At 44.3% G+C, this 27628-nt stretch overlaps 2 protein-coding genes across 4 annotated transcripts in view; one reads left to right on the top strand and one right to left on the bottom strand.

The window, feature by feature from the left end:
• The window catches only part of HADHB (hydroxyacyl-CoA dehydrogenase trifunctional multienzyme complex subunit beta), a 35256-nt gene extending 9020 nt beyond the window's left edge, over positions 1 to 26236 (bottom strand). The window contains exons 1-7 of one of the 3 annotated variants that reach the window (XM_004618914.2): positions 26099 to 26236; positions 19535 to 19609; positions 19380 to 19424; positions 13368 to 13467; positions 10310 to 10354; positions 6152 to 6251; positions 1671 to 1758 (exon numbers count right to left, since the gene is read on the bottom strand). In XM_004618914.2, the coding sequence (XP_004618971.1) occupies positions 1671 to 1758; positions 6152 to 6251; positions 10310 to 10354; positions 13368 to 13467; positions 19380 to 19424; positions 19535 to 19601 (445 nt within the window). In that variant the 5' untranslated portion in view covers positions 19602 to 19609; positions 26099 to 26236. Of the gene's footprint in view, positions 1 to 1670; positions 1759 to 6151; positions 6252 to 10309; positions 10355 to 13367; positions 13468 to 19379; positions 19425 to 19534; positions 19610 to 25449; positions 25604 to 26098 lie in introns of those variants that run through there. The other 2 variants (XM_055120428.1, XM_055120429.1) reach the window with 2 other exon arrangements.
• A 90-nt stretch (positions 26237 to 26326) lies between these two features.
• The window catches only part of HADHA (hydroxyacyl-CoA dehydrogenase trifunctional multienzyme complex subunit alpha), a 40698-nt gene continuing 39396 nt past the window's right edge, over positions 26327 to 27628 (top strand). Inside the window, exon 1 of the mRNA XM_004618912.2 lies at positions 26327 to 26539. Coding sequence (XP_004618969.1) covers positions 26473 to 26539 — 67 coding nt within the window. The 5' untranslated portion in view covers positions 26327 to 26472. The remainder of the gene's footprint in view (positions 26540 to 27628) is intronic.

The following is a 27628-nucleotide window of genomic DNA, read 5'->3' as shown; positions in this document are numbered from 1 at the left end:
TATCCTCCATATTTTCTATGCTGGTCGAGAGCCCTTTTGTGCCATGGATCATTTAGATATTTATAACCATAATTCACAGCCATAGAATACAAGCAGATGCACTTGTATTCTGCTCATCTGGCTGATGACAAGAAGCATCTGTGTCTGTCCCCTCATGGACCCAGGCCAGACCCAGAATTTCGTGTGCTTTATACAGTGCACAGGCCAAACGCTCCCCACCCATTTTGTCCCAAGTTTTGATTTCCAGAAAGAATTTTCCTAGATTGAAAAAAGAGATTTTCAATTTCCTATGAGCTAGTTTTTGAGTTATAAGAAGGTCCCTATCACTGCCCCTTATTTTATTCCCCACCACCAAAGTGGCTGCCCAACTTGGTCTTAATTCCTAGGAGTGCAGGATTATTCTAGTTTTCAGTATTCTTGTCTTTTCACAACAGGAGTTAATGTTATAAAAATGTCCCCCAATTTTGCTAAAGCTTATCAGATTTTTTTTTTCTTTTTGGGTCACACCTGGCAATGCACAGAGGTTACTGCTGGCTGCGCACTCAGGAACTACCCCTGGCGGTGCTCAGGGGACCATATGGGATGCTGGGATTCAAACCGAGGTCGACAGGTGCAAGGCAAACGCCCTACCCGCTGTGCTATCACTCCAGCCCCTAAAGCTTGTCAGATTTTTAACTAATTATTAAAATGTCCAGGGACTGGAGTGATAGCACAGTGGGTTGGGCGTTTGCCTTGCACACGGCCGACCCAGGTTTGATTCCTCCATCCCTCTCAGCCTGGCAAGCTACCAAAAGTATCCCACCCGTACAGCAGAGCCTGGCAAGCTACCCGTGGCATATTCGATATGCCAAAAACAGTAACAACATGTCTCACAATGGAGACGTTATTGGTGCCCGCTTGAGTAATTTGATGAACAACGGGATGACAGTGCTACAGTATTAAAAACTCCAGGATGCAGGGAGAGAAGTGTTGTCCCATCTAAAGCAATGGTGTTGTCCCATCACTGCATAGATGGTGGAAGTAGGAGGACTACAATCTGTGCGAGATCTGGGGAGTAGCATATCAGAAACACTCAGATTTCAATCCTAGCAGGCAAGCTTGAGACCCTGAGCTCAATCCCCAGTACTGCTAAGTTGATTCTGACCACCCATGAGGAGGAAAAAATGAAGTCAATACATCACTAACAGAGCCGAGCAGGTTCCAAACTATTGATGCCATCAACTGAGAAGCACCCCTACTCCTAAGCAATTCTTGGATTGCTAACTACAGCTATAGCTAGCCACATTACCACAGAGAAATTACATGAATGTTTATCTCTCCAGGAACAGAGAGGAAGAGAAAGATGAAGAACTACTGTCAAACAACCCCAAACATTAAAAAACTATAAATTCCGGGGCTGGAGCAATAGCACAGCGGGTAGGGCGTTTGCCTTGCACGCGGCCGACCCGGGTTCGATTCCCAGCATCCCATATGGTCCCCTGAGCACCGCCAGGAGTCATTCCTGAGTGCAGAGCCAGGAGTAACCCCTGTGCATCGCCAGGTGTGACCCAAAAGGCAAAAAAAAAATAATAATAAAAATAAATAAATAACTATAAATTCCAAGACCAGTGCCAAGGTTTTACTTTAGAATGTTCAGATAAAAAGACAAGAGCGCCTTACCAAGCACTTACCTGTTGTCATGGCTTGGTTGGCAGAGATGCAAGCCATGGTGACAGTGTGGGCAGGGGTTTTGTCCGAGAAGCCGGCTCCGAGGGCAGCCTTCGGGAAATGCAGAGGAGAAAATGATCACAGATGGAGAAGGGACCCGTGCAAATGATGTCCTGAGCACTACCTCTTAGGGAGATGAATCAGAAGAGGGTTTACATGTGCTAATCCTGCAGAGTTACATTAAACCAAGCTCAGCACAAAGTGGTTTACTACCTTTATCATTTAGCTGCTGACAGCAAAATTGATGGTGGCTGATTCCCAATGCGGCACACGAGGCCACCACTCTCCGAGCCTGCCTCACTGCCACGTCAGGCTCTGATTCTCCAAAGATTTCAGTGTGTCATTTTAATTTATTTACAGTTTCAAATAATCCTGGGGCTGGAGTGATACATAGCAGGCAGGGCGTTTCCCTTGCACATGGCTGATCCGGGTTTGATACCCAGCATCCCATATGGTCCTCCAAGCACTACCAAGAGTGATTCCTGAGGGCAGAGACAGGAGTAACCCCTGAGCATCGCTGGATGTGGCCCAAAAAATTAAAAAAAAAAAAAAAATTTTTTTTCAAATAATTTTTTTTGGGGGGGTCACACTTGGCGATGCACAGGGATTACTCCTGGCTCTACACTCAGGAATTACCCCTGGCAGTGCTCAGGGGACCATATGGGATGCTGGGAATTGAACCTGGGTTGGCCGCCGTGCAAGGCAAATGCCCTATCCACTGTGCTATTGCTCCAGCCCCTCTCAAATAATTTGAAAGAGAATCTATTAAAATACCTTTCATGGAAGCAAGGGGTAGGATGCTCATGATATGTGTTCCTACACTTAAAAGACTACCAGTAGCAAACAAAGGTACTCAGACATGAAAAACTTTCCAAAGAACTAAACATTTATAAAGGAGTTCCCACTCAGGCCCCTGCCTGCGTTGCACTCTGTGCTAGAGCCAGTCAGCGGCTCTCACTAAGCGCCTGTTGCTTTTGACAGTGCACGGCAAACTCAACGCAAGGACGAACTGGAAAAATTGCCAACTATGCAGGAGGTTCAAGTTGATGGAAAAATGTTGGAAAAGTGCCAGTCACAGATGACCTTCTGACCAGTAAGCTAAGGCCCTCATGACCCGGCAGAGACAAGACGGTCTAGCATAGGAGGCTCCTCCAAAAAGTAAGAAAAGCTAAGCTCCCCACTGATCTTAGAAAAATGGGTCTCTAGTATGATGGTGCAGAAAGTCAAATTTGAGAAGAGGTTATCTATTAGGTTCTAATTCGGGGGAAATTATGATGCCAAAAAAGAAAGAGAAAGAACATTTTCTATTCAATTTTACATTAAAAATGGAGCTTTCTGGGCCAAAGAGATAGCTCCCTGCATGCTTTGCATGTGTTCAATCTGTATTGCACGGTTCCCCCAGCACTGGTGGAATTAGTCCTCAAGCACTGAGCTCAGAGAAGTCCCTGAGCACTGCAAACTGTGGCCCCCAAATAATTAAAGCTCTCAACACTGCATTCTCCCCACCCATTTACTATGAAATTATGATTTTCATTAGAGGGAATCAATCTTTCTTTTTTTCCTTTTTTTTGGGGGGGTGGAGGGTGGGCCGTATAGGCAGTGCTCAGGCTTCAACTTTGGTCGGCTACATGTAAGGCAGGTACCCTACCCTTGTACTACCTCTCTGGCCCAAGAAAGAGGAATTCATTTTTAGTGACTTTACTTACATTACTTCTACTCTCCTGGTTATCATTGAAAAGTACGAGTATGTGATAGTAATATGCATGCAATGCAACCTTACTCTAGTCTTTATAGGTCAGACAGGAGTGGAGGAGGGGAGCACTCCAGTGGGGCAAGTGTCAAGGACACTTGGGTCATAATGACCCGATTCTCATGAGTCCTTTCTAGCATGTGTTTTACCCTTAGCCCTATTTGACATGGGACTCAAAGAGCTTTAAATAGAAATGCCTTCGGCTGAACCCTGTCCACTTGCTTCTATTTAAAGTCTGACTTGCTCTCATGACAACCTTAGTACGTGAAGATAGGAAGGAAAAAAGATGTCGCTTACTTAAGTTGAAAAGCAGGAAAATGTCCTCAGGCCATTCAGAAAAGTCATGTTCAAGTAAACTTGGTACTAAGAGTCTTTGAGGAGTTCATAATAACATTATAAAGTCAACTGGTCCTAAAGTTCTCTAGTTGGAAACTATTAGCTTTTAGGTTCAACACTATTGTTAACAACACATTCTCTCATTTTTTTGCTTTTTGGGTCACACCTGGCAATACTCAGTGATCACTCCTGGCTTTATGCTCAGGGATCACTCCTAGAGGTACTCGGGGGATCATTTGGGGTTTCGGGGATCTAACCCAGGATGTGAGCATGCAAGGCAAGCATCCTACCTACTGTACTATCTCTGCAGCCCCTGTAAAGACACATTCTTACAATAGCCTCCCTGCACTGGAGAGACAGTACATGTGGCTGACCCAGTTTCAATCCCAAGCACTCCATATGGTTCCCCAAGCCCACCAGGAGTGACCTCTGAACACAGAGCTAGGAGTAACCCCTGAGCACCGTTGGGTGTGGCTCAAAACCAAAACAGGCCCCCACCTCAATGCTCCCTAAGAGCTGCTCCAACCCTGCTTCACACTCAATGCTCTCACTGCAGCAAGAGGGGCTCAGCTTGTTTCAATCAACAGCTGAGTCTCATGTGATGCAAATGCCCAGAAACACATCTGGGGAAAAGCTCTGTGACTAACAATAGGATACATGAAAAAAACAAAATAGATTTAAGATTCAGGCTGAGTGCTGTCAGAAGAGTCATCTTGGCTTTTTTGAGTTTTTTTCCCTCAGAAAACGGTCATCACAATGGGAGAGAAGGAGGTGGGTAAATGGGGTAAAAAGTGGTCAACTGGTAAGGGTGAAGGAAAGATTTGGACTTTTAGCTGTGAACTTAATGTAGTATACACAGATGATTTTATTCTATTCATGTATTTGTTTTTTCTTTTTGGGTCACACCCGGCCATGCACAAGGGTTATTCCTGGCTCTGCACTCAGGAATCACTCCTGGCGTTGCTCAGGGGACCATATGGGAAGCTGGAAATCGAACTCAGGTTGACCTCGTGCAAGGCAAATGCCCTACCCACTGTGCTATTGCTCCAGCCCGACACAGATGATTTTAATAATGTGCACTTGCAACCTACAGGTCAGCTCCTGCAATGTTACTTTAATTGTAAAAAATCCTCTATCCTCCCCTCACATCCCCTTCTCTCCTCTTTTTTTTTTTTTTTTCAGTGTCAGAGAATGAAGCTAAAGTCTCAATCGTGAGTGCAGATACTCTACTACAAAGCGACATCCCTGACTGAAATTTGGTTCCGTGGGAAACATATTACAAACAGCCTGACATACTCATTAGGCTGTCGTATTCAGTAGATTTGAAAATGTAAGGACCTTAGTAAAAATCAAGCGTCAGGACAGGAGAGGAATCTCTTCCTGCTACTTAATCTCACCAACTTCAAACAGGTGGTTTCTCTGGGCATCAGCCATGCAACTTTAACATGTACCGACCAGGAAAAAGGTGGGGCAGAGAAACTTTCAGTTCTGTTTCATTTTCCCTTCTACTTATTACTTCCTTTAAAACTATTCTTTTAACACACTATAACAAGCACAGGCTGGAAATAAAGAAAATGCTTAGCATGCTAAAATGTTCTTCAGAGCCAAATTTAATCAAATAATCACTCTCTAATTGCCACAAAGCCCAGAAGACGTGTCTGGACTGCTCATTATGAAATGCCTAGAGGTCACAGAGTCCCAAGGCCTGTCATTATCTGGTTGCCCAATAAACACTTCATGGAGCTATGCCAACTAGGGTAAAAGTAAACTCCTGTGAAATTGTTCAAAAAAAAAAAGAAAGAAAGAAAAGAATAACCCTGCCCTATGTGTCACCTTGTCAATGGGAACATGAATAAGCAAGAGTACCTCCAACATAAACCACATTATGAAATCATTCTTAGCAAGATGCTGAAATTTCAAGTTAACCAGAAGCCATGTTAATATTACTAATAAAGTCACAGCAGTAAGAAATGACTGTAACCTCCGAATCTGTCTCAAATGCAAAAGACAGAAATAGTAATAGTACTCAAATAACTGACCTGATTTAGAGTATATAGATATATATATATTAGTCCATTGTGCATCATGTAATTTATAGTATTATTTTAAATATTAACAATCATTCAAGTTGTAAAATTATAAAGATAGCATTACCTAATGGATTTTAATGTTGCTAAGAGTAAATTAATTAAAAATATTTTTTTCATTAGTTTTTTTCGGCTATACCTGGCAGGACTTATGGGCTACTCCCAGCTCTATACTTGGGCCCCTGCTGGTGCTTGGGGCGCATGTGGTGTCCGTCCCACAGATAATCTGGCCCACTGTTAATCTCTTTAAGCAAATAAAAGTTTATCTTACCTCTCTAGCCACATTGCTTGTTTTCACTTCCTGTATAACAGTGCCAAAAATAATATAATCCACAACTTCCTTTGGGATCTTGGTTCGATGTAACAACCCCCTAAAAACAGATGTCCAAGCAAGAAAATATATCACACGTTATGTAAGTAACACAGGTCATTTTACTAAATAGCACACCTTTTATTTTAAAAAATTCCTAACCTTGAGGCCAGAGAGATAACTCAACAGGCTGCATGCATGCATGACATGTGGGGAACCTGGATGTAAGACCTAACACTGGATGGTCCCAAAGCTACAGCTGGCCTGGGTTCAATCCCTGGCATCCCGTATGGTCCTCTGAGGGGCTGGAGCGATTAGCACAGCGGGTAGGGCGTTTGCCTTGCACTCGGCCGACCCGGGTTCGATTCCCAGCATCCCATATGGTCCCCTGAGCACTGCCAGGGATAATTCTGAGTGCAAAGCCAGGAGTAGCCCCTATGCATTGCCGGGTGTGACCCAAAAAGCAAAAAAAAAAAAAGAAAATGTTTTGGGGGCCAGAGACATTGCTCAAAGAGCTGAGTGCACATTTTTCATGCAGGAGGCAGGAGGCCCAGGTTCAATCCTGGATACTGCATATTTCCCTGAATAACACAGGGAGTGATCCCCCGCTGCGTATGACTAGATGTGGCCCTGAAAGTCCCTAGCATGGCCATGGTGGCCCAGATAACCCCCAGCGCCAGTAGGCCCAAGAAGAGCATCCTTGGGCCCAGCACTGACCCCTGGCACAGGTGACTGAGAATCACTGGGAGAGGTCCCAGGACTCCTTGATACCAGGGGAGACACCTCCCTATCCCAAAAGAAAAAGTAAAAAGGTAGAACTAGAACTATGTGAATATGAACTCTTATTGGGTCCTGGTTAAGGGGGGAAAAAAAGACTATTAGAAGAAAAGTCGGGGGCTGGAGCGATAGTACAGCAGGTAGGGCCTTGCACGAGGCCAACCCGGGTTCAATTCCCAGCATCCCATATGGTCCCCCGAGCACTGCCAGGAATGATTCCTGAGTGCAGAGCCAGGAATCAGCCCTGAGCATTGCCGGGTGTGACCCAAAAAGCAAAAAAAAAAAAAGAAGAAGAAGAAGAAGAAAAGTCATTCTTTGAACAACAAAGGGAGATATGATTATGAACTGGATACTGGAAGTTATGGACAATCAGAATCACTTGACTTATTAAGCTTTGGCAGTGGTACCACAGGTAACTGAGGATATTATTGGGGATAAAAGATGAAGCATCAAAGCTAAAGCATCAACATGTTTGCAACTTACTGCCAAGTCCTCCAAATCACAAACAGATAGTAAATACAGCAAAAAGCTAAAATGATTAAGTCGAAGCAGAAATATTTAGGGGAGTTACTGCACTGTTCTCTTAATTTTGCTTAACACTTGAAAAATGGAGAAAAACTTGAAAGTCTCCAGTCTGAGGCCACAAGCAGAAATAGCACCATTATCACAAATAGGAAAATGAGCTGGCTTTGGGGAAGTGGTCATTTTTGGGTTTTGATGTGCTGAAGTAAAGGTAGGAAGAGGTGAAAATTACTGACCTGAAGTTCTTATAAAAATTCGTAATAACAAATTATTTTTAACTTTTTGGGGAGGTTTTTGAGCCATGTCAGCTGCGCTCAGGACTTACTCCAGCAGGGGACTGGAGCACACATGATGCTGGGGATTGAACTGAGGTTGGCTGTTGGCTAGGCCAGCTACACTATCTCTCCAGCACAATGACAAAATTTTAGGGACGGAGAGATAGTATAGTGGACAAGGTAGGTGCCTTGCTTTACTCAGCCAACCGAGGCCCAATGCCTGGAAGCCCGTATGGCCCACCACAGTGACTCGAGCACAGGGCTAAGAGTGAGCCCTGAGCACTGCCAGGTGTGGCCCCAAACCCAAATGATGAAATTTTCAAGGAAAAAAAATGCATAGAGAAATGCAAAGCTCTAGGGACTAAAATTTGCAAAATGTCTTTTTAAAAAAGAGAGGGCAAGAGAGATAGCACAGGGGTTGAGACCCAAGACTTTCATGCAGTGACCAGGATTCATTCTCTGGTACCACATGGTTCTGTGGGCACTGCCAGGTACAGCCCTAGAAATGCTTGAGAATCACCCAAAAGGGACCCTGGGTCTTTGGAGCACTGTTTGGGAGGACCAAAGATTTGTTTTTGAGGCCACACCTGGCAGTGCTCAGGGCTTACTCTTAGCCTGCACTCAGAGATCCCTCCTGGCAGGGCACGGGGTACCATCTGGGGTGCCAGGAATCAGACCCAGGCTGGACACCTGCAAAGCAAATGCCCTACCTGCTACGCTATCACTTTGGCCCCAGGGTCAAAAGATTTTTTTTAAATATTAAACCATTTAAAAAGAGGAAGAAATCCAGATTTTTTTAATGGTAGAGAAGGATAAATCAGGCGATGAAAGAAAAATCATAAAGACATAATATCTTTATGCCAAAGAAAGTTTTAAGTAGAGCTGATAGTGTTAATGCTAGGGAATACAAAGACCAACGCTTGAGAAAAGACTGGTGCACACAGCAATAATTAATAGGAAAAAAATCATTATTAGGAGAAACTTCCAGAGTAGTTACTATCGAGTAATAGAAATAGAAACAGCTATTATGAGATTAAGGAGCATAAATGGGGGCTGGAGTGATAGCACAGCGGGTAGGGCGTTTGCCTTGCATGCGGCCAACCAGGGTTTGAATCCCAGCATCCCATATGGTCCCCTGAGCACTGCCAGGGGTAGTTTCTGAGTGCAGAGCCAGGAGTAACCCCTGTGCATCGCCGGGTGTGACCCAAAAAGCAAAAAAAAAAAAAAAAGAGCATAAATGGATAGGAAGAAAAAATAGAAGTAACTGCTACTTTCATTCTTTTTTTTTTATTTCATCCATAAAGTCCAACAGGAAGAGAAGAAACAGAACCAGATAAGCAGAAACCACAACTGAAGGTTTTTTGCCAAAGTAGGAAAGACTGTGACTGGCGCTAACCAAGACGAAGCACCAATGGACATGAATGAGATGGCTGTCTCGTCAAGCCCGAGCTCTTCCTGAAACACAGATCTCACTTGCTTCTCTCTCCGTCTCTTTGCTTGCCCATTTCCACTCTGGAGAAGCCCCTATTCTCTCTCTCTCTCTCTCTCTCTCTCTCTCCCCCTCCCTCCCTCTCCTCCTCCTCCCTCCCTCTCTGTCTCTCTCTCTCTCTCTCCTCCTCCCTCCCTCCCTCCCTCTCTCTCTCTGCTTTTTGGGTCACACCTGGGGATGCACAGGGTTACTCCTGCTCTGTACTCAGGAATTACCCCTAGCGGTGCTCAGGGGACCATATGGGATGCTGGGAATCGAACCCGGGTCGGCCTCATGCAAGGCAAATGCCCTACCTACTGTGCTATTGCTCCAGCCTGCCCCTGTTCTCTCTTGAACACATACTTCTCCCTTTCCTTCCCCTCACATCTTTCAAAGTAAGTTTCAATAAAAACTATCTTCACAGAGGAAGAAAGAAAGAAAGAAAGCGAGTGAGAGCAAGAGAGAAACAGAGAGAAAGAGAAGAAAGGAAAGAGGGAGAAAGGAAGGCAGGAATGGAGAAAGAATGAAAGAAAATTTTATGTTAAAACTGAACACTGAGGCAGTCACATAATTTAAGATTCTTACCAAGGTATTCACCGCTCTCACAATCCTGTAACCACATCTACCTTCACAGATTTACTTTGTTTGCACACAAATCTTCACAGATCATTATAGAATTCCTTATGGATAATTATTCATATAATTTGCTCAGGTATTCTTGCACAGTAAGCATATGGTCACCACATGTATGAAAGATATTTAGGCTGATCAATCTTACCTATATTATTCATAACTAGTGGGCAGAGTCTCATTAAAGAACAAAGCCATGCTAGGAAAATTGTCTGTCTAGCCTGCCAAGTAAAGATCACTAACATTCACCAGCTGTTTAAACTTGTGTAGCACATCTAGTTGAAATGAATGCAAGAATCTCATCAAAGTGGTTTTTCCTGCCTCACTACATAAAACTTAGGAGATCCTAGATATGGCAACATCTTACTAAGACAGCATTTGAAGCGTGAACCTAAGGAAACATACTGTCAATGAAGTAAGAACTAAAACTCAACCACATTTACTTACGTAAGTGCCGCTCTAGCCAGATCATGGGGCATCAGGTCCTTATATCTGGGAAAAGAAAATAAATAATTTGAATCCCAAACCTAGAAATTAAATAAAATTTTGTTTTCATTTTATTTGCGATACCTAAGAATCTAGCAGATGTTGCTACAAATGTACTTAGCTTTATTATTGAAGACAGTCCATCAATTTAACAAATGGTATGACTTTCCATTTGTACAAATGTACTTAGCTTTATTACTGAAGACAGTCCATCAATTTAACAAATGGTATGACTTTCCTACATCAGTCCAACGAGCCTTTATCCCTAGAGAGCTGGTTAAAATTTTAATAAAAACATTACCCAACTTTTGTGGGTCAGTTTGAGATATCTATCTATCTATCTATCTATCTATCTATCTATCTATCTATCTATATTATCTATCTATCTATCTATCTATCTATCTATCTATCTATCTATCTATCTATATATTTGCTTTTTGGGTCACACCCGGCGATGCTCAGGGGTTTCTCCTGGCTCTGCACTTAGGAATCACCCCTGGCGGTGCTCGGGGGACCATATGGGATGCTGGGAATCGAACCTGGGTCGGCCGCGTGCAAAGCAAACGCCCTACCCGCTGTGCTATTGCTCCAGCCCCAGTTTGAGATATCTTATTCTTGAAAACTCTATTCTTGAACTCACAACTTCTGAGTTGTTCATCTTTAAAATGTTTTCTTTGGGGGTCACACCCAGTGGTGCTTAAAGGACTTCCGAATCCATGTTCAGAGGCCCATGTGATACTGGGGATTTACCCCAGGCCTCCCGCACGCACAGTGCACCTGCAGTCTGTTGAGCTCTCTGCTGTCTAAATGGTTGAGCGTTTCTCCGGGAGGGGTGCACGCCAAGGGCAGAACCCAGGGCCGAATAAATGTCAAGTTATACTCTATCACTGAAAGACACGCCTCGCACTTAAATTATTATTTACTTAATACATGCATTTCCATGTCTATTGAGCTCTCTCCAGCCCTAAATTTTAATTTAAAAAAATGTATTTTGTGGAGAACCAAATAGATTGTACAGAAAATAAGGCACTTGCCTTGCATTGCATACAACGGAATCCTGTTTGAAGCCCAATATCACAAAGGGTCCCCAGCACTCCAGGGATCAATTCTGAGCATAACTCCAGGAATATCCCTTGAGCACTATGACTCCTTTTCTGTGGTCCTCTAGTGTTAATTTTTTATATAACATTTATATATGACACGTTTGTCAAAACTAAGAAAGTAACATCAGCACAATACTACTCACTTAGCTCTCACTTTATTTGACTCTCACAAGCTTCCTCACAATTGCCCTTCCACTATTCTGTTCCAGGGTCTAAATCAGCATTTAGTTGTCCAAACTAAATTCAGTTTCCTCCAAACTCTGACAGTTTCTTACCTTTTCCCTTATCTTTCATGACCTTGACATGAAAAGACTAGGATTATGACTTTGGTGAAAGACTATCACAGAGATAAAGGGCCGTTCTCATTGCTTCATATCAAGAGGACATGATAACAGCATGACTTATTACTGGTGCTGTTAACCGGATCACTTGGCTGAAGTGGTGTCTGCCAATTTTCCACTTTCTGTACTCAATAAGTTCAAAGTACTCCCTTAGTCTGGCTCTTAACTCAAGGGGAGGAGAACTAAGCTCTATTTCTCAGTAGAAGGAATAAGAACTTGTGAGCATGTTAAGAGGAGACTGACACGATCTAAACATCTTCCAAGCATCTAACATTTCTTACCTAAAAGTTTTAGCAGCCATTTGTAGATCCTGCTTGCAACAGTGTGGTATTCTAATGATATACTCACCCTCACACACTTTTTTTTCCTTTTTGGATCACACCTGGAGATACCAGAGGTTAACTCCTGGCTCTGCATTCAGGAATCACCACTGGCAGTGCATGGGGGACCATATGGGATGCTGGAGATTGAGCCTGGGTCAGCCATGTGCAAGGCAAGCAAGTGCCTTCCCCCCGTACTATAGCTCAGGCCCCTCCCCTATTCTCTCTATATTAACTAAAATTCTGTTGTAAAGAAAATTTGTTTCTTCTCTATCATTTATTCAATCATTATTTTAATTATATGTTATTTCCTTCTTGAGAGGTTACAAAATGTGATATTATTGCAATTTTTTTTTTTTTACTAATCCTAATTTTTCCACTTTGGTCACTGGTAGCTCTCTTAGGTTAGCCCCATGTCCTTCTGATGTGTCTCCATCATGCCAGTGACTTTTGTCACAAGATGCTTCGGGCTTGTCTCATATTTTCATAGTTCTAGAAGTCCTGGTTCCTTTTGTGGAAGAATGCTCTTTAGAAAACAAGATCTGGGGGGCTGGAGAGATAGCACAGCGGGTAGGGCGTTTGCCTTGCACGCGGTCGACCCGGGTTCAAATCCTAGCATCCCATACGGTCCCCTGAGCACCGCCAGGGGTAATTCCTGAGTGCAGAGCCAGGAGTAATCCCTGTGCATCGCCAGGTGTGACCCAAAAAAGCAAAAAAAAAAAAAAAAAAAGAAAACAAGATCTGGATACAAATATAGTTTATTTCTTTAAATGTCAGAAATAAATTTCCCTTATTATTATTGCAGTACTCAGACCCCGAGTTTAATCCCAGGCACCACAAGGCACTCCAAGCACTGACAGATGTGACAGGAAAGGGGAGTTAAAATAAACAACAAGAGTAAACTATATGGAGTGATGGTAGTCATTTTGCTATGTGTGCAGATGTTAAGATGCACACATCATATTGTATACCTTAAAAAATAATCACACTGGAATGTAATTTTTTTTTTCTTTTTGGGTCACACCCAGCGATGCTCAGGGGTTACTCCTGGCTTTGCACTCAGGAATTACTCCTGGCGGTGCTTGGGGGACCATATGGGATGCCGGGGATCAAACCCGGGTTGGCCGCGTGCAAGGCAAACGCCCTACCTGCTGTGCTATCGCTCCGGCCCCTGGAATGTAATTTTTATCTGTCAATCATAACTCAAAAAGGCGAAGGGGGGAAAGTAATAAACAATGCAATATTTTATACTTACGAAGTGCCTGACAGCAAAAATGGCGTGCGAACACCTTCTACCACCACGATATTCCTTACATTGGGTTTGGCTAAGGTCTTCTTTGACTTGGTCTCGACAGCTTTAAGATAAAGCCGAAAGAACTATTAATTAAAATACGTATGACTCTATTTTTACTGATACACATTCTAAGAAGAAAAACATTCAGTGCCAAATTATGCTTGCCATTAGTCAAACAACATCATTATTAAAAGGGTTAAGAAACTGACTAGTATTTAAAAATCTCCAAATAATGTTTAATGTAAACATATTATCTCAACGAGGGTATTTATACCTTAAAAATAGAGTCACTGTCACTGTCATCCCATTGCTCATCGATTTGTTTGAGCGGGCACCAGTAACGTCTCTCACTGTGAGACTTATTGTTACTGTTTTTCGCATATTGAATACGCCACGAGTAGCTTGCCAGGCTCTGCTGTGCGGGCGCGATACTCTCAGTAGCTTGCCAGGCTCTCCAAGAGGAGGAGAGTTTTCAAAATTTTTTTTCTTCTTCTTTTTATTTATTTATTTATTTATTTATTTATTTATTTATTTATTTATTTATTTATTTATTTGCTTTTTGGGTTACACCGGCAATGCACAGCGGTTACTCCTGGCTCTGCACTCAGGAATTACTCCTGGCAGTGCTCAGGGGGACCATATGGGATGCTGGGAATTGAACCCGGGGAAGCTCTGTGCAAGACAAACGCCCTACCTGCTGTGCTATCGCTCCAGCCCCTTGTTTTTTCTTTTTGGAGGTCCTCACCCATGCAAGGCAAGTGCTCTATGGGTGAGCAACATCTCTGACCCACAATAGCATATTTTTGTCTAACGGTTAATGATCTATCACATAGAAAGTAATTTTACACATAAGTTTACTTTAATACTAGAGGATGTAATAATTATAATATTGCTTACTCTTCACACTGATTACTATTTTTGCTCTTCAATGAAGAAATACAGACCATCTGGTTTAATATTGCCTTTTGGTAAAACCTAGAATATGGTCTGATTCTGTCTGACTCAAGTGGCCTAGTATATTTAACATAAAAAGAGCAAACTGGGACCAGAGCTGGTTCAATAGGCTGAACCCAAGCTCTGAGTGCAGGAGCCCCAGCTACAATTTAATTCCCGGGACCCCATGTTTCCCTGAGCACCACAAGGAGCAACCCCAAGCACAGGAGTAGCCCAAAAGCAAAGGGGAAAAAGGAGGACTTGGACGGAAATGAAGAGAGAAGCAGAAAGTTCAGGAAAATAATACACCATACGGGGGCTGGAGTGATAGCACAGCGGGTAGGGCGTTTGCCTTGCACGCAGCCAACCCGGGTTCAAATCCCAGCATCCCATATGGTCCCCTGAGCACTGCCAGGAGTAATTCCTGAGTGCAGAGCCAGGAGTAACCCCTGTGCATTGCCAGGTGTGACCCAAAAAGCAAAAAAAAAAAAAATACACCATACGGCTCCTGAGAGACGTAGCAGCTTCCCCCTGCACTGCCTGATCCCTCACACCTTCCTGCCGTACACAAAGGGTCTCGCACACTTGAGTGGGCTCTTTACACAGAAAGACATCTGGCTTTGGACTCTCCCTCCACGTCGAGGGCAGAAAGATGGAGACAGAAGGTGAACCCCAAGAAATAGCAGGAGAAACAAGAGAAGAGAGAATAGGAGAGAGCAAAGACAGGGGAGTGACAAACAAACCAGTGTTTCACTACACAAGCAAAGTGAGGACTGAAAAAAGGCCACAAAGCTTGAGGATCAGAGTCTCTAATGTGGCTCTGTGGTACAGCATCTGGGTTCCACAGCTGGGACCACAAAAACAAAAAACAAACTTAAAAATCTGCAGATTACTTGTGACTGGCTTTGGAAAGAACAGTTACAGGAGGATATGTCCACTGACGGGCAGTCATGTCATTCCACTTTTCAAGAACTGACTGAGCACATATTTCCTCCACACACTTGCGGATAAAATGCAAATTCCTAACTCTTCATCAGATACTGGTTTTATCTGATTGCACCTTATCTATAAAAAAGTATTTTTCACTACTCCCTAACACGTAATGAGATAAACCTACTCCCAGTCTCTCACACCCTTGCTAATTTCAGCCTCCGTACCTTTATTCATATATCTGTGTAACTTCCCTGATCCATCTTTTTGTTACCCACCTCTTAAATTCTATTTCCCATTCGACCCTCGAGAGTAGCCTTCCCTGATAAGAATTACCTGTAGTTCCTGCTTCTGAAGTTTAGTGGCAATCTCAAGGGAAAAAAACTAGCTGTTCTCCAAAATTCAGCCTATTATTTAAAATATTTGGGTCAGAGAGATAGTTTAGGGACTAAGTTTAAGTGCATGCATACAACTGGCCCTGGTTTGGTTCCTGGCAATGCACAGTCCCCCAAGCATTGCTGGGTGTGGTCCCCAAACATTAAAAAAAAAATCCATTATTCATAATGTACTGAATTGTCACCTAAAAATTTGCATTGTTTCATGTTTCACTGGTATCTAACAGCATCAAATTTTCTCAAGAGTTTCTTTTGATATATTCCACAGAGCTACAGGCACACAGTAGTAAAATATTACAAAGACCTATAATAACTATTAAAAAAAAAAAACCTATACTAGAGCCAGGATTAAGCCCTGAGCACTGCCAGGTGTGGCCCAAAAACTAAAATGAAAACAAAAAGAACCTGAATTGAGGACTGGGGAGATGGCTCAAAGAATTCTTTGCATATAGGAAACTCAGGTTCCATATTCAGCACTGTATGACTTGCCTGATACCCATAGCAATGAACCTGGAGTGGGCCCAAAAGAAGGAAGAGAAAAAACACTCTGAAGTTAAAATATCTGTGTGGGTCCTAGGGGCAGATGTGTAGGCCAAATGGCATAGTGGATGCCTTCTACGCACAAGGCCCTGGGCTTACTGCTCAGCGGTGTGAGGCCTCCCTGAGATCTGCTGGGGAAGGATCCGAACAAAGAAAGCTGTGTTCTAGTCCCTGCTCTGCCAGAACTGTCTTTCCTTTTGGTGTGTGATGCCAGGGATTGAAGCCAGCACATATCCAAGGGGAAGTGCTCTACCATGAACCTATACCCTTAGTCCAAAACTCTTGCCAGCAAATCTGGGGAGTAGACTGGATGACCTCAAAGGCTCAGCTCCTAAATAAAACCCAAGATTCTACTGCTAATCAATACTCTATATTCTATATAAGCAAATAACAGGAAGGCAAATGAAACATGCCCCACGTATTGCACCACTACTGTACACATACGTATGTGTATCTCGAAAGCAGTCTACTCACTGAATCAGCAAAAACTTCCATCAAATACTGTTATTTCCAGCCTACCTGGTAAGTGAAGACATTAATATATCCACATCTTTCTATTCTGATTCCTCCATCTTACAACTCTACCAAGCAAGGATGGCAACATGAGCCTCAAGAATAATCAGTTATAAAAATTGTTGCCACATCAGAGCTGGAGTGATGGTACAGTGGGTAGTGGGTAGGGCGCTTGCCTTGCACATGCCAATCCAGGTTCAATCCCTGCCACCCACCCAATATGGTTCCCTTAGCCCACCAGGAGTGATCCGTGAGTGCAGAGACAGGACTAAGCCTCGAGCACTGGTATGTGTGGCTCCAAACCAAACCAAAACAAATAAATGAAACAATAAAATTGTTGGGGCCAGAATGATAATATAGTGGTAAGGTATTTATTTGGCAGTCCTGTGTTTGACCCCCAGCATCCCTTAGCCCGCCAGAAGTAATTCCTGAATGCAGAGCCAGGAGTAAGCCCCAAGCCTCACCAGGTGTGGCCCAAAAGCTTATCAATCAATCGATCAAATCAAATAAAAGTTGCCACATAAAAAAGTGCTTTAAGAAAAACATTCCAGGGGCTGGAGTGATAGCACAGCGGGTAGGGCGTTTGCCTTGCACGCGACCGACCCGGGTCCGAATCCCAGCATCCCATATGGTCCCCTGAGCACCGCCAGGAGTGATTCCTGAGTGCAGAGCCAGGAGTAACCCCTGTGCATTGCCAGGTGTGACCCAAAAAGCAAAAAAAAAAAAAAAAAAGAAAAAGAAAAAGAAAAACATTCCAGACACTCTACAAGTGCCTTCCCCACACTGGTATTCAGTGTGACCTTCACCCAGTTGGCAAGAATCAGATCTATTTGTGTCACTGCAAAGCCCCGCCCTGAGTGAACGTCAGAACTAGGGGAAAGGTGAAATGAGACAGAAAGGAATTATTCTTTGCAGGCCAGTGCAAATCTATATTCTTTTTTTTTTTTTTTTTTTTTTTTTTTTTTTGCTTTTTGGGTCACACCCGGCGATGCACAGGGGTTACTCCTGGCTCTGCACTCAGGAATTAGCCCTGGCTGTGCTCAGGGGACCATATGGGATGCTGGGATTTGAACCCGGGTCAACCACGTGCAAGGCAAACGCCCTACCCGCTGTGCTATCTCTCCAGCCCAGCAAATCTATATTCTAGTCAGACTGTAGAGGCAACAGGAAGCTGACGTGACAATGAAACGTGTCTAAAGGGGCTTAGGCAACAGATCTAAGACTGATTCTAAATGTAAAGAAATAGAAAAGAATCACTTTATAATTATCTTGAATCTACAATTTCCAAACTATTTAAAAATATCTATTATTTGGGATTAAGAAAACTATCAATTATGATATAGGAAAAATATATATCTTCCTTTGGTATAATCATATCAGAAAAATATTAACTTCATAAAAATAATACTTTATAAAGATTTTTAACTTTATTTTTAATTTATTAACCTATAAATCAGATTTATGTTTTCAGTCTATTTAATTATACTTAGAAAAACAGAATCAGAGAAATATTAAATTTCATCTTGCTGTAAAAAAAAAACCTATCTTTTTTGAACAAAGAAACTAAAGCAGATGGAAGTAAAGTGGCCAATTCAGAGCCTTTGTACCCAATAACAGGAAGAACAGAGAGAGAAGGGCTTCTGAAGTCTGCCTGGGAAGGTACTTTTCCTATTAACATATTGTCCAAGTAGAAATAATGTTAAGAGAACCAAAATCACGAGTCAGCTCAATCAGGATCTGGGCAGGGGAATAAAGCAGGAACTTATCCAGGTGACTGTAGCATTGGCCAGATATATAAAAGCGTGTCTTCCTGGTGGAGCAATGGGTGTTTGATCATTGTATGATTGAAACGAAAACATGAGAGCTTTGTAAGTGTTGCTCTCAGTGATTCAATAAAAACAAAACAAAAACCACAAAATACTTTAAAAAAAAAAAGTGTGTCTTCAACAGTGCCCAATACTGTGGGTCTAAATGACCACATCAAATCAATGTGCTTCTTTGCTCTTTCATTTCATATCGACTAAAGAACCTGTTACTATTAACTAGCTCCCCAACACCCCCGTTTCAGGAGCATGGCCTCTCGAAAATAGGACAGGATGATGGTATTCATTAGTACAAAAGCCTAATAATAATGGAAAATTTCAAAAGGGAAGTTTTCACTCCAGTATAGTCAAAGATTGTCTCTGACCTTGTCATCTGCAGGACAGAACATCAGTAGTGAATATTCTGACCAGCAGGGTCCATGAAGTGCACGATGCCGGAAGGCTCCAAATCCTAGGAACAGCCTCTTAACCTGCTTAGCCTAAGCCTGGAACATCGGTACTGATGGGGCCTATGTGGCTGTTGCTGTTTTTAATTTAAAGGTAATAATGCTGTCTCAGTGTTGTTCATACTGGAATAATTAGCAAATCAACCTGTGTTTTTATTTCTTTAGCTTTTTGTTTTTGGGTTATACTGTCTGTGCTTAGGGCTCATTCTTGGTAGTGCTTGGGGACCATATGCAGTGCCAGGGGTCAAACTAGGGTTGGCTCAAGCCAGCTAAGCACCTTAACCACTGTACCATTGCCTGGTCCAAGTTTGTACTTTTATTCAGAACTTACAAGTCTAGAAATTAGAAAGTACATTTCAATTAAAAAAATATTTATTCTTCAAGTTACTGTACCTGGTGCAGCTCGCAGCTGGGAGGAACAGCTCAGTGGTCTTATTGCTGCGGGGGGAAAAAGCAGTATTTACAGTAAGTAATACCATTCAATGCCTGTGTAAGAATCTTACAAATTCCAATCTAATTTTAACAAAGAATGAACAAATTAAACTTACAGAATCTCAGAGCCCATTCTGATGTTCTGGGAAGGCTTTTAAAGGTGTAAGTCAAGATGGAAGTCATTTTGAAATCTAAAAAGAGATCATAAATATATCCTGGGTCATCTAAACAAGCTCTCCTACTGCAGTTTGTGATCACTGATAAGCTCATTCATGACGATTATAAAACATACAACTTAATCTATTACGACTATCATTCAATGATATAGCAACAATGACACAGCCTTTATAGTGCATGAAATATTACTAGCTTATCTAATCCTCACAGTAACCTGCGGGGCAGACCTGATGACTATACCCTTTGTAAAAGAAGAAAAACTGAGGCATAGGATGGACTTGCCCAAAGACCCAGAGCTCGTTAAGTGGCGGGCTTGGCATTTGAAGCATGTGGTGTACCTCCAGAGTTTGTGCTCTTCTTTCTCTAGAGCCAAAGGAGTAGAGATTATGAGGCATGAACCCAAAACCACCAGTGTCAGCTTTCTGTTTGAGGGTTGTGTTGTGATTATGGAGAATGCCTTGTGAAGTGTCTGTATCTGAAAGGAACACACACTGAGCTGTTCAGGGATGGAGGCACCTGTCACATACCAAAAACAAATTTTAAGGGCTTAGTTTTACACTACACAGAGGTTACATATTTTTTTACAAGCCTGTCATTGTTTTCTTACCAAAAAAACTATACCAATTGGTAGAGGAAAGTGGACATTGGCAAAGGGATTGGTGCTGGAACATTGTATGCCCAAAACTCAATCATGAAGAACTGTAATTCATAGTTACTCAATTAAAAAAACTATTTAAAGTGCTTAGATTATGTCGCTTCCTATTTTAAATGCTAAATTCCTGACATTTTTCCTATAACTCAGTAAGGGGGAAAAAAATGGGCAAAGAATGTGAACAGATGAGAAATAGAAGTATAAATGGTTCTCAGATATATAAAAAGATGTTCAACCTCTAATGCAAATCAAAACCACGTATGTATTTTACTTTTTTAGCCACTTCCAGCAGCTCTAAGAACCAAGTGGACCCAGAGCCTCGTCTCAGTGGTGCTGGGGGAACACAGAGGGGTGAGGATTAAGCTTGGGAACTCCCCCACGCAAGGCATGTGCTCTATCACTTGACTGTTACACCAGTCACTAGAAATATTACTTCTGATCTGTTAAACTGGGAAAGACTCAAAGGTCTGATACAACACTGAGTGGGCTGGGGGAGAGCAAACAGGCCCTCTCATATACACACCGCTGCTGAGCATGAAATGGTACACTCTCTGCTGAAGACTACTTGATGGTTTGGAAACTTCATCTGCACCTAATTTCACCTAGCAATTCTACTTCAGTAAGTTTACTTCATGGATATTACTTACATGCTTGAAATATGACCTATGATGTTACTGTCTGTAATAAAAACCATGCCACCACCACCCAAGGAAATATTATGACCGAAAAAATAAGGAAGTCGGGTCAGGGAGACAGAACAAGAGGCTAGAATGCAGGGCTGGAATACAATGGGTAGGGCGCTTGCCTTGCACATGGATGACCCCAGTTCCATGCCCAGCACCCATATGGTCCTGAAACCGCTCCAGGACTAGTTCCTGAGCATCACCGGGTGTGACCTAAGAGCCAAGAAGGGAGCTAGAATATGCCTGGCGTTCTTGGAGCCCCAGGTTCAATCCCCAACACTGCATGTGCACACAACCAGGTACAGCCCAAGTGGAATCCAGTGCCACTGGAGAGGCCCCCCAAAACAAACAAAACCAAAAAGATATGTGGGTCTACACCAAACTACTGCTTAGCTGTATTATAAAGATGGAAGAAGCAAGTCAGAAATTAGTGTGTTTAGTTGCTACCATTTGTTCTTAAAAGAGAAACACACATATACACATACACACACACTTCTTTATGTCTGCATAAGATGTCAATGGATGTAAAATAAGGTGCTAAAAATAAAGGCTGGCTAGAAGGAAGGCAAGTGATTAAGTATCAGTATAAGAAAGAATTTTCATTATACTTTTTTTATAATTTCTCAAATCTGAAATACATTTAACTAAAACCAGAGTACAGGCAAGATTTGCCTTGGAGGTAGTGGTTGTCAGCTTCCAGGATGGCCCCCTATAACCTGTCCCCACCTCCCGTGGAATTCATCGTGCTCTATCAGCCCCCACACGTTGGCCTGTATAAACAGAAGGCTGACAGATGGGATGATAGGCCATTTCTGAGATTAGGTTGTAAGACACTCTCACTTGCTCTGGGTAGCCTGCTGGCATTCACAAGCAAGTTCCATGTGGTGAAGAACTGGCATTGCCAGCCAACAGCCATGTGAGTGAGGCTGGAAGTGGAACCTCTAGGTCAGACAAGCTTTCAGGTGACTATAACCCTGGCCAAGATTCATTCTGCAAGCTCATGAGAGATCTGCGTCAGAACGACCCAGCTAGGTCACCCCAGATTTATAACCATCACAAGGCAATAAATATTAACTGATTTCTGAAGTTTTTTTCTTTTGACACTCTCTTTTGGGGGTTGGGGTGGAAAGTCTGATGAAACTCAGGGCCTCACACATGCAAGTTTATACACACATCATACCATCTGAGCCACACTCTAGCCCCAGCATTTACTGTCTTAAAGTTGCTGCATTGTTGGGGGTAATTTGTTATACAGCAATAAATAATATGAAAGTTTTAAAATCTCTTAGGCCTTTAGGCTAAAAAACAAAAGATGCCCTACAACTTGAAGACCATCCACCCCCCACCAAAAAAACCATCCTGAAATAAATTTCTGGAAAATAATAAAGACAGTACTGATAAAACAGGTAACACCAGGCTCAAAGGTACTAAAAAAAAATTTTTATAGAGCAGTGGTGATTAAAAGGCACAGTCTTGGTGCAGGAATAAATGAAACTGGTAAGCAGAACAGGATATAGCAAGTTCAACATGTATCGGAATTTAATATATCACAAATGCTGCACTCCAAATGAGTGGTAGAATGATGGATTATTCCACATTTCCCTATGAAAATATGAAAAAAATGAAAAAATTCATTTCCCTACTTGACACCCTAAGTACAAATAGATATTTAAATATAAAAGTTCTAAAAGAAGATATAATATCTGATCATTAAAGACGGGGAAAGAGGGCCTGGGTGATAGCACAGCAGGGGTAGGGCGTTTGCCTTGCATGCAGCTGACCTGGGTTCGGTCTCCAGCATCCCATATGGTTCCCCCAAGCACTGCCAGGAGTAATTCCTGAGCAGAGCCAGGAGTAACACCCAAGCATCACCAGGTGTGGCCCCCAAACAAAGAAAACAAAAAGCCCCAAGTGAGGAAAGTGGGGAAAGATTTCTAACATATGGTAAAGAAACACAAGATAAAAATGGAAAAGAGTAACTCAAAGATCTGATCATATAAACATTTACAATATCTACACAGCAAAAACCACTAAAACTTAAAAAGAGAAAAAAATCTTTTTTTTGTTTGTTTTTTGGGCCATACCTGGCCGGTGTTCAGGATTAATGGTATAATGCCTTGATCACTGGTACCAATTTAGGGATAGTGCAGTTTGACAAGTGTTCTGTATGTAACTCTGAAACTATCTCTCTTCCCACTGAAGATCATGGTGATGGCACCTGGGCAAACCTAAGATTAAAGCTGATCCCCAAGGGGACAAATTCAATAATTTCAAGAAAAAAAGAAAACTAGAGCCAGAGTTTACTCATAATTGAAAACCAATCCTTTAGCTGTGCTCTATAGTTCTGTGAGTTCAAGCTATAGTATCCAATAAATCCCCTTAACTAAATTTGAGAGGAATTTTCTAAAACTGTAAGTCTCTACCCTGATACATGACCAAAAGGAAAAATGAGTATGGGAGCAATTCACAGAAGAAATCAAAATGTTGGGGCTGGAGTGATAGCACAGCGGGTAGGGCGTTTGCCTTGCACGTGACCGACCCGGGTCCGAATCCCAGCATCCCATATGGTCCCCTGAGCACTGCCAGGGGTAATTCCTGAGTGCAGAGCCAGGAGTGACCCCTGTGCATCGCCAGGTGTGACCCAAAAAGAAAAAAAAATAGAAATCAAAATGTTGATGAATCAAAATTTTAAAGTTTAGGGCCAGAGAGAAAGTACAGCAGGTGCCTTGCACGCAGCTAATCCAGGTTTGATCCCTGGCATCCCATCTGGTTCCCGGAGCCCACAGGTGATCCCTGAACACAGAGCCAGGAGTAAGCCCTGGCACCTGCCAGATGTAGCCTCAAAACTAAAATATATATACGTGAATATATACATACACACATAAACATAAAAATTCATAAAATTTTCCAAAAATATTAAAATAGTATGCAGGGTAGAATTATATGTGTATTGCAGTATTTCATTTTACTGCAATTTTTGAAAACAACATGGATATTACCTCAACACCTGGTAAAAAGTAGATTTCAAAAGAGGAATGAAGGGTAGTTTGCTCAAAGCTTTCAAAGTCATTTGCTCAAGGCTTCAGAAAATAGAAATTTTGACACAGATTTGGGGAGGTCTAGCAGAGGTAAACTAAACTATGGAAAGATGCATAAAGTTGCTGCATGTGGGAGCAAGGGAGAAAAGAAGGTGCTAAACAAAAAAAATGAAAGTGAGCTGCAGTAGTTGAACAACTATCACAGACCACTTAGACCCGGTGTGAAGAGCTGTGGAAAACCACACTGCCCAAATCTAAATCCAGGCTCCGCCCACCTTGTGTGACCTTATGGAAGTGCCTTAGCTTTCAGTGTCCAATACTTCCTGTCCATAAAACATTGATAATTCCAGAATTTTCCATATAAGTTATTGTGAGCAATCACTATGGGCATATATGTACATACACAAATATATGTACATATATACTCACACATATGTGCACTTAAAGCAGTCCCTGATACATGGTGGTTGTACCTATCTTTGCAATTATTTTTAGTTTTAGTGATGTATAGATATATTTAGTTCCTTCACAGTTTTATAGTAAACAGAATCAAAGAAACATAACTGTTATGCTCCAAGGATTACAGGGAAGAAAAACAAGTCTAGAATCCAAAGGGTTATCTCTAAATTAGTGGTTAGCAAACCACAACTCGTGGGCCTCTAGCTAACAACAGTTTTTACATTTTGAAGCGTTGCAAAGTAACAACAACAAAAAAGCAAATATACGACAAATATCAAAGAGGCTTTTGCAAAACTATTGGTTCTCAAAGAAAAGGTATAAGGGAAATAAGTAATGAAATAAGAAATAAGCCTGATCAAACTAAATGCTACACTGAACTAGAAGAGAGCGCGGTCAGGGGGCAGGAGGCAAGCTCTGAACTGTCAAAATCGAAGACCTGGAGGGCTGTCAAGAACCCACTGCCCGGTTTCTGCAGCGAGGAAGAACTCGGGATCCGACTTCAGCTCGCAGCGGGAACTCTTCATTTCAGCACCCTCCTCCCTGCCTTTCCGGGCCCCTTCCTGCCTCCTTTTCTGCTTCAATCAACTAGGAGCCGGGCAGGGTCTCAGATTCACGTCGCCATCCAGGTTCGAAACCGCACCCCCACCCCATCCAAAAACCCACTCCCTAAATCTCCCAAACTTCCTTCGGAAAACTGTTGGGATCGATGCAGTGAGATGCTGCGAGAGTGTGACCCGTCCAGGCCCATCTTCGCAACACACACACACACACACACACACACACACACACACACACACACACACACACACACACACACACACGACACTAGGGCAGCGGGCAGGCAGGGCGTTTGCCCTGCGCCCCACGAACACGGGTTCGACTCTTAGCATCACCTGTGGCACCCCCTCCCCGCCCCCGAGCCCAGCCAGGAGAGATCGTTGAGCACAGAGGCAAGGAGGAAGCCCTGAGCACTGTCGGGTTTAAGTCCAAAAACACCCCCCAAACCAAACAGAAACAGCTACCAGCCCGGCAGCGCTTGACGAGACGCTGGTGCTCGACGGCTCTGGCGCTACTCCCACTCACTCCCTGCTGGCCGCGGGCGGCGCCACTCACTCTCCACTCCTGGGCGCCACGGGCAGTGCCGGCGAGGACGGGCCAGATGACCTCCCAGGTCCCTTCTGGGTTCGGGAAAAAAGAATCCTCGAGAAAAAGTAGCTCTCGGAGAAGGATGGAGAAAAGCCTCGGCCCCTCCCACTCTCGAGTTCCAAGGGTCACATGACGGGAGCCCCACTCGGGGTGGCAGGAATGAGGGGACCTGTGGCCCAGATCTGGCTCCCCGCCCCGCCCCCCGCTCCTCTGACCCGGCACGGCAGGGGAAACCGCCACCACAGCCCGGCGTCGGATGGCGACGAAACGCACGCAAGCCCACCCCTAACTCCCGGGCTGCAGGTGAGGCAGGAACAGACGGCCCCGCGCGGGGAGACGGCGCCGACCTCCAGACCCGTCGCGGGGCGCAGTGACGGCCCCGTCGGCCTCCGTCCCGGGCTCCGGCTCCGCGGAGCCGCCTCCGAGACGCGCCTCCCCACCCCCCGCTCTCCTCCCGCCGGGGAGAGAAGGAGCCGCCGGGGTGGCAAAGGCCAGGCGGCGAGTCCGGCACACGCTGCGCCTCACCTCAGATCGCGGCCCGGGGACTCCGGCTGCGCGCAAGCTGCGGACCCGAGTGACTGGACTCGCGGGGACACAGGGGCGGCTCCAGCCGTCGAAGGACCCCGCCTGGTCCCCGCCCGGGGCCTGCAGGGCTGCCCGTCGAGCGCCTGATCGGAAAACTCCGCCCCTCCTCCGAGGGCCTCCGGGACCTCCGCGGGCAGTTCTGCCGCCTGTCGCCGGAAGCCGGGGGAGGGCTGCGGGCCGAGGCGGCGGCGCGGCCGGGGCGTTTTCGTCAGGCAGTTCGCCGGGCGCCTATCCGGGACCGGACAGTGCGAAGAAAAGTCCTCCGCTGGGCCGCCGCTCTCGCTCCGCTCCCCACTTTCGTCCTCCAGCTCAAGATGGTGGCGTCGCGGGCAATTGGCAGCCTCAGCCGCTTCACTGCTTCTCGGACCCTCCGTGCCCCAGGTGAGGCCCCTGCCGGGCGCGCCCGGGAGCCCGGGGCAGGACTCCTGTCAGGCCCGGCCGGCCGCGATCGCGTCTTTCCTTTCGGCGCGGCCTCGCCTGTGCCCTCGCGGGGAGGACCCAGCCCCGCACGGCGGGGAGGGGTTGCTGCCCCCCGGACGGCGTCTCCATCCCTGCGACACCCAGACGTCTCTCCCCACCTCCCGATCGGGCTGAGGCTGCCCGTGACCCCGCCGGGGTCCGGCTTCTCCTGTCGTCGGCGACCCTGGACCCGGTCTCCCTAAGTGGGGAGTTCCCGAAGGTCCAGGGCCGCCCGGCTGGTCGCGGCTCTGCGACTCCCCGGCCCCGGGACGGTTCATCCCCAGCTTCTTGGAGGGAACGGCGCGCTCCCGGTCACTTTTTCTCAAAACTATGTATATATATATAATTTTTTTTTTTACCCCAACTGCTTTTCTAGCGAAGCTCTTGCAGCTCCAGTATAACCCGGGGCTGAGTGTGGAGTAGGTTACGATGCCGCGGGAAGGTTCCGCGGCTTGCTGGACGGGGCGGTTTTTTTTTTTGTTGTTGTTGTTTTTTTAAAAAAAAAACACTCCAATATCTGGAACAGAAACTGCTCGTTCGGCGCGGTCAGCTCTGCGGGGCTTTCCCGATCTCCTTGCCTGAAAACGAACTGTGGGGTTTAGGTGGGTGATGGGGCATCGCTGAGGTGGAATGTCCAAGGCTGTGCTTAATCCCGGTCACTAAATTAGAAACCGGGTCTGGAGCAGCCTGCCTCTTCCTGAGCTCCCAGGAGCTGTGCTCGCTCGCTCTTGACTGCACGGGGTGAATTCGGAATGATCAGATCTTTTTTTCATTTTTCTCGTCGTTTTCACCAGTTTTTCATCTACATGGGACTGCGGCACGCGTGTGTAGTAGTTCTCGTACAGAAAAAAAAAAACTGAAATATAAACATCGGAGGAAGGATTGAGTGAAAAAGATTCACCCATTCTCTCTCACCTACTGTTAGCCTCTGGTTGCTGTACCTAAGTTTCCTATTTCCAACATTTATTAGCACCCCGGCATCGGAGGTATGTTTCCCAGCCTGACTTTAAG

The sequence above is a fragment of the Sorex araneus genome, chromosome X, assembly GCF_027595985.1.
Source record: "Sorex araneus isolate mSorAra2 chromosome X, mSorAra2.pri, whole genome shotgun sequence".
In the NCBI taxonomy this organism is placed as follows: Eukaryota; Metazoa; Chordata; class Mammalia; order Eulipotyphla; family Soricidae; genus Sorex; species Sorex araneus.
The sequence above is the reverse complement of the archived record's forward strand: the minus strand, read 5'-3'. Positions and strand labels throughout refer to the sequence as shown.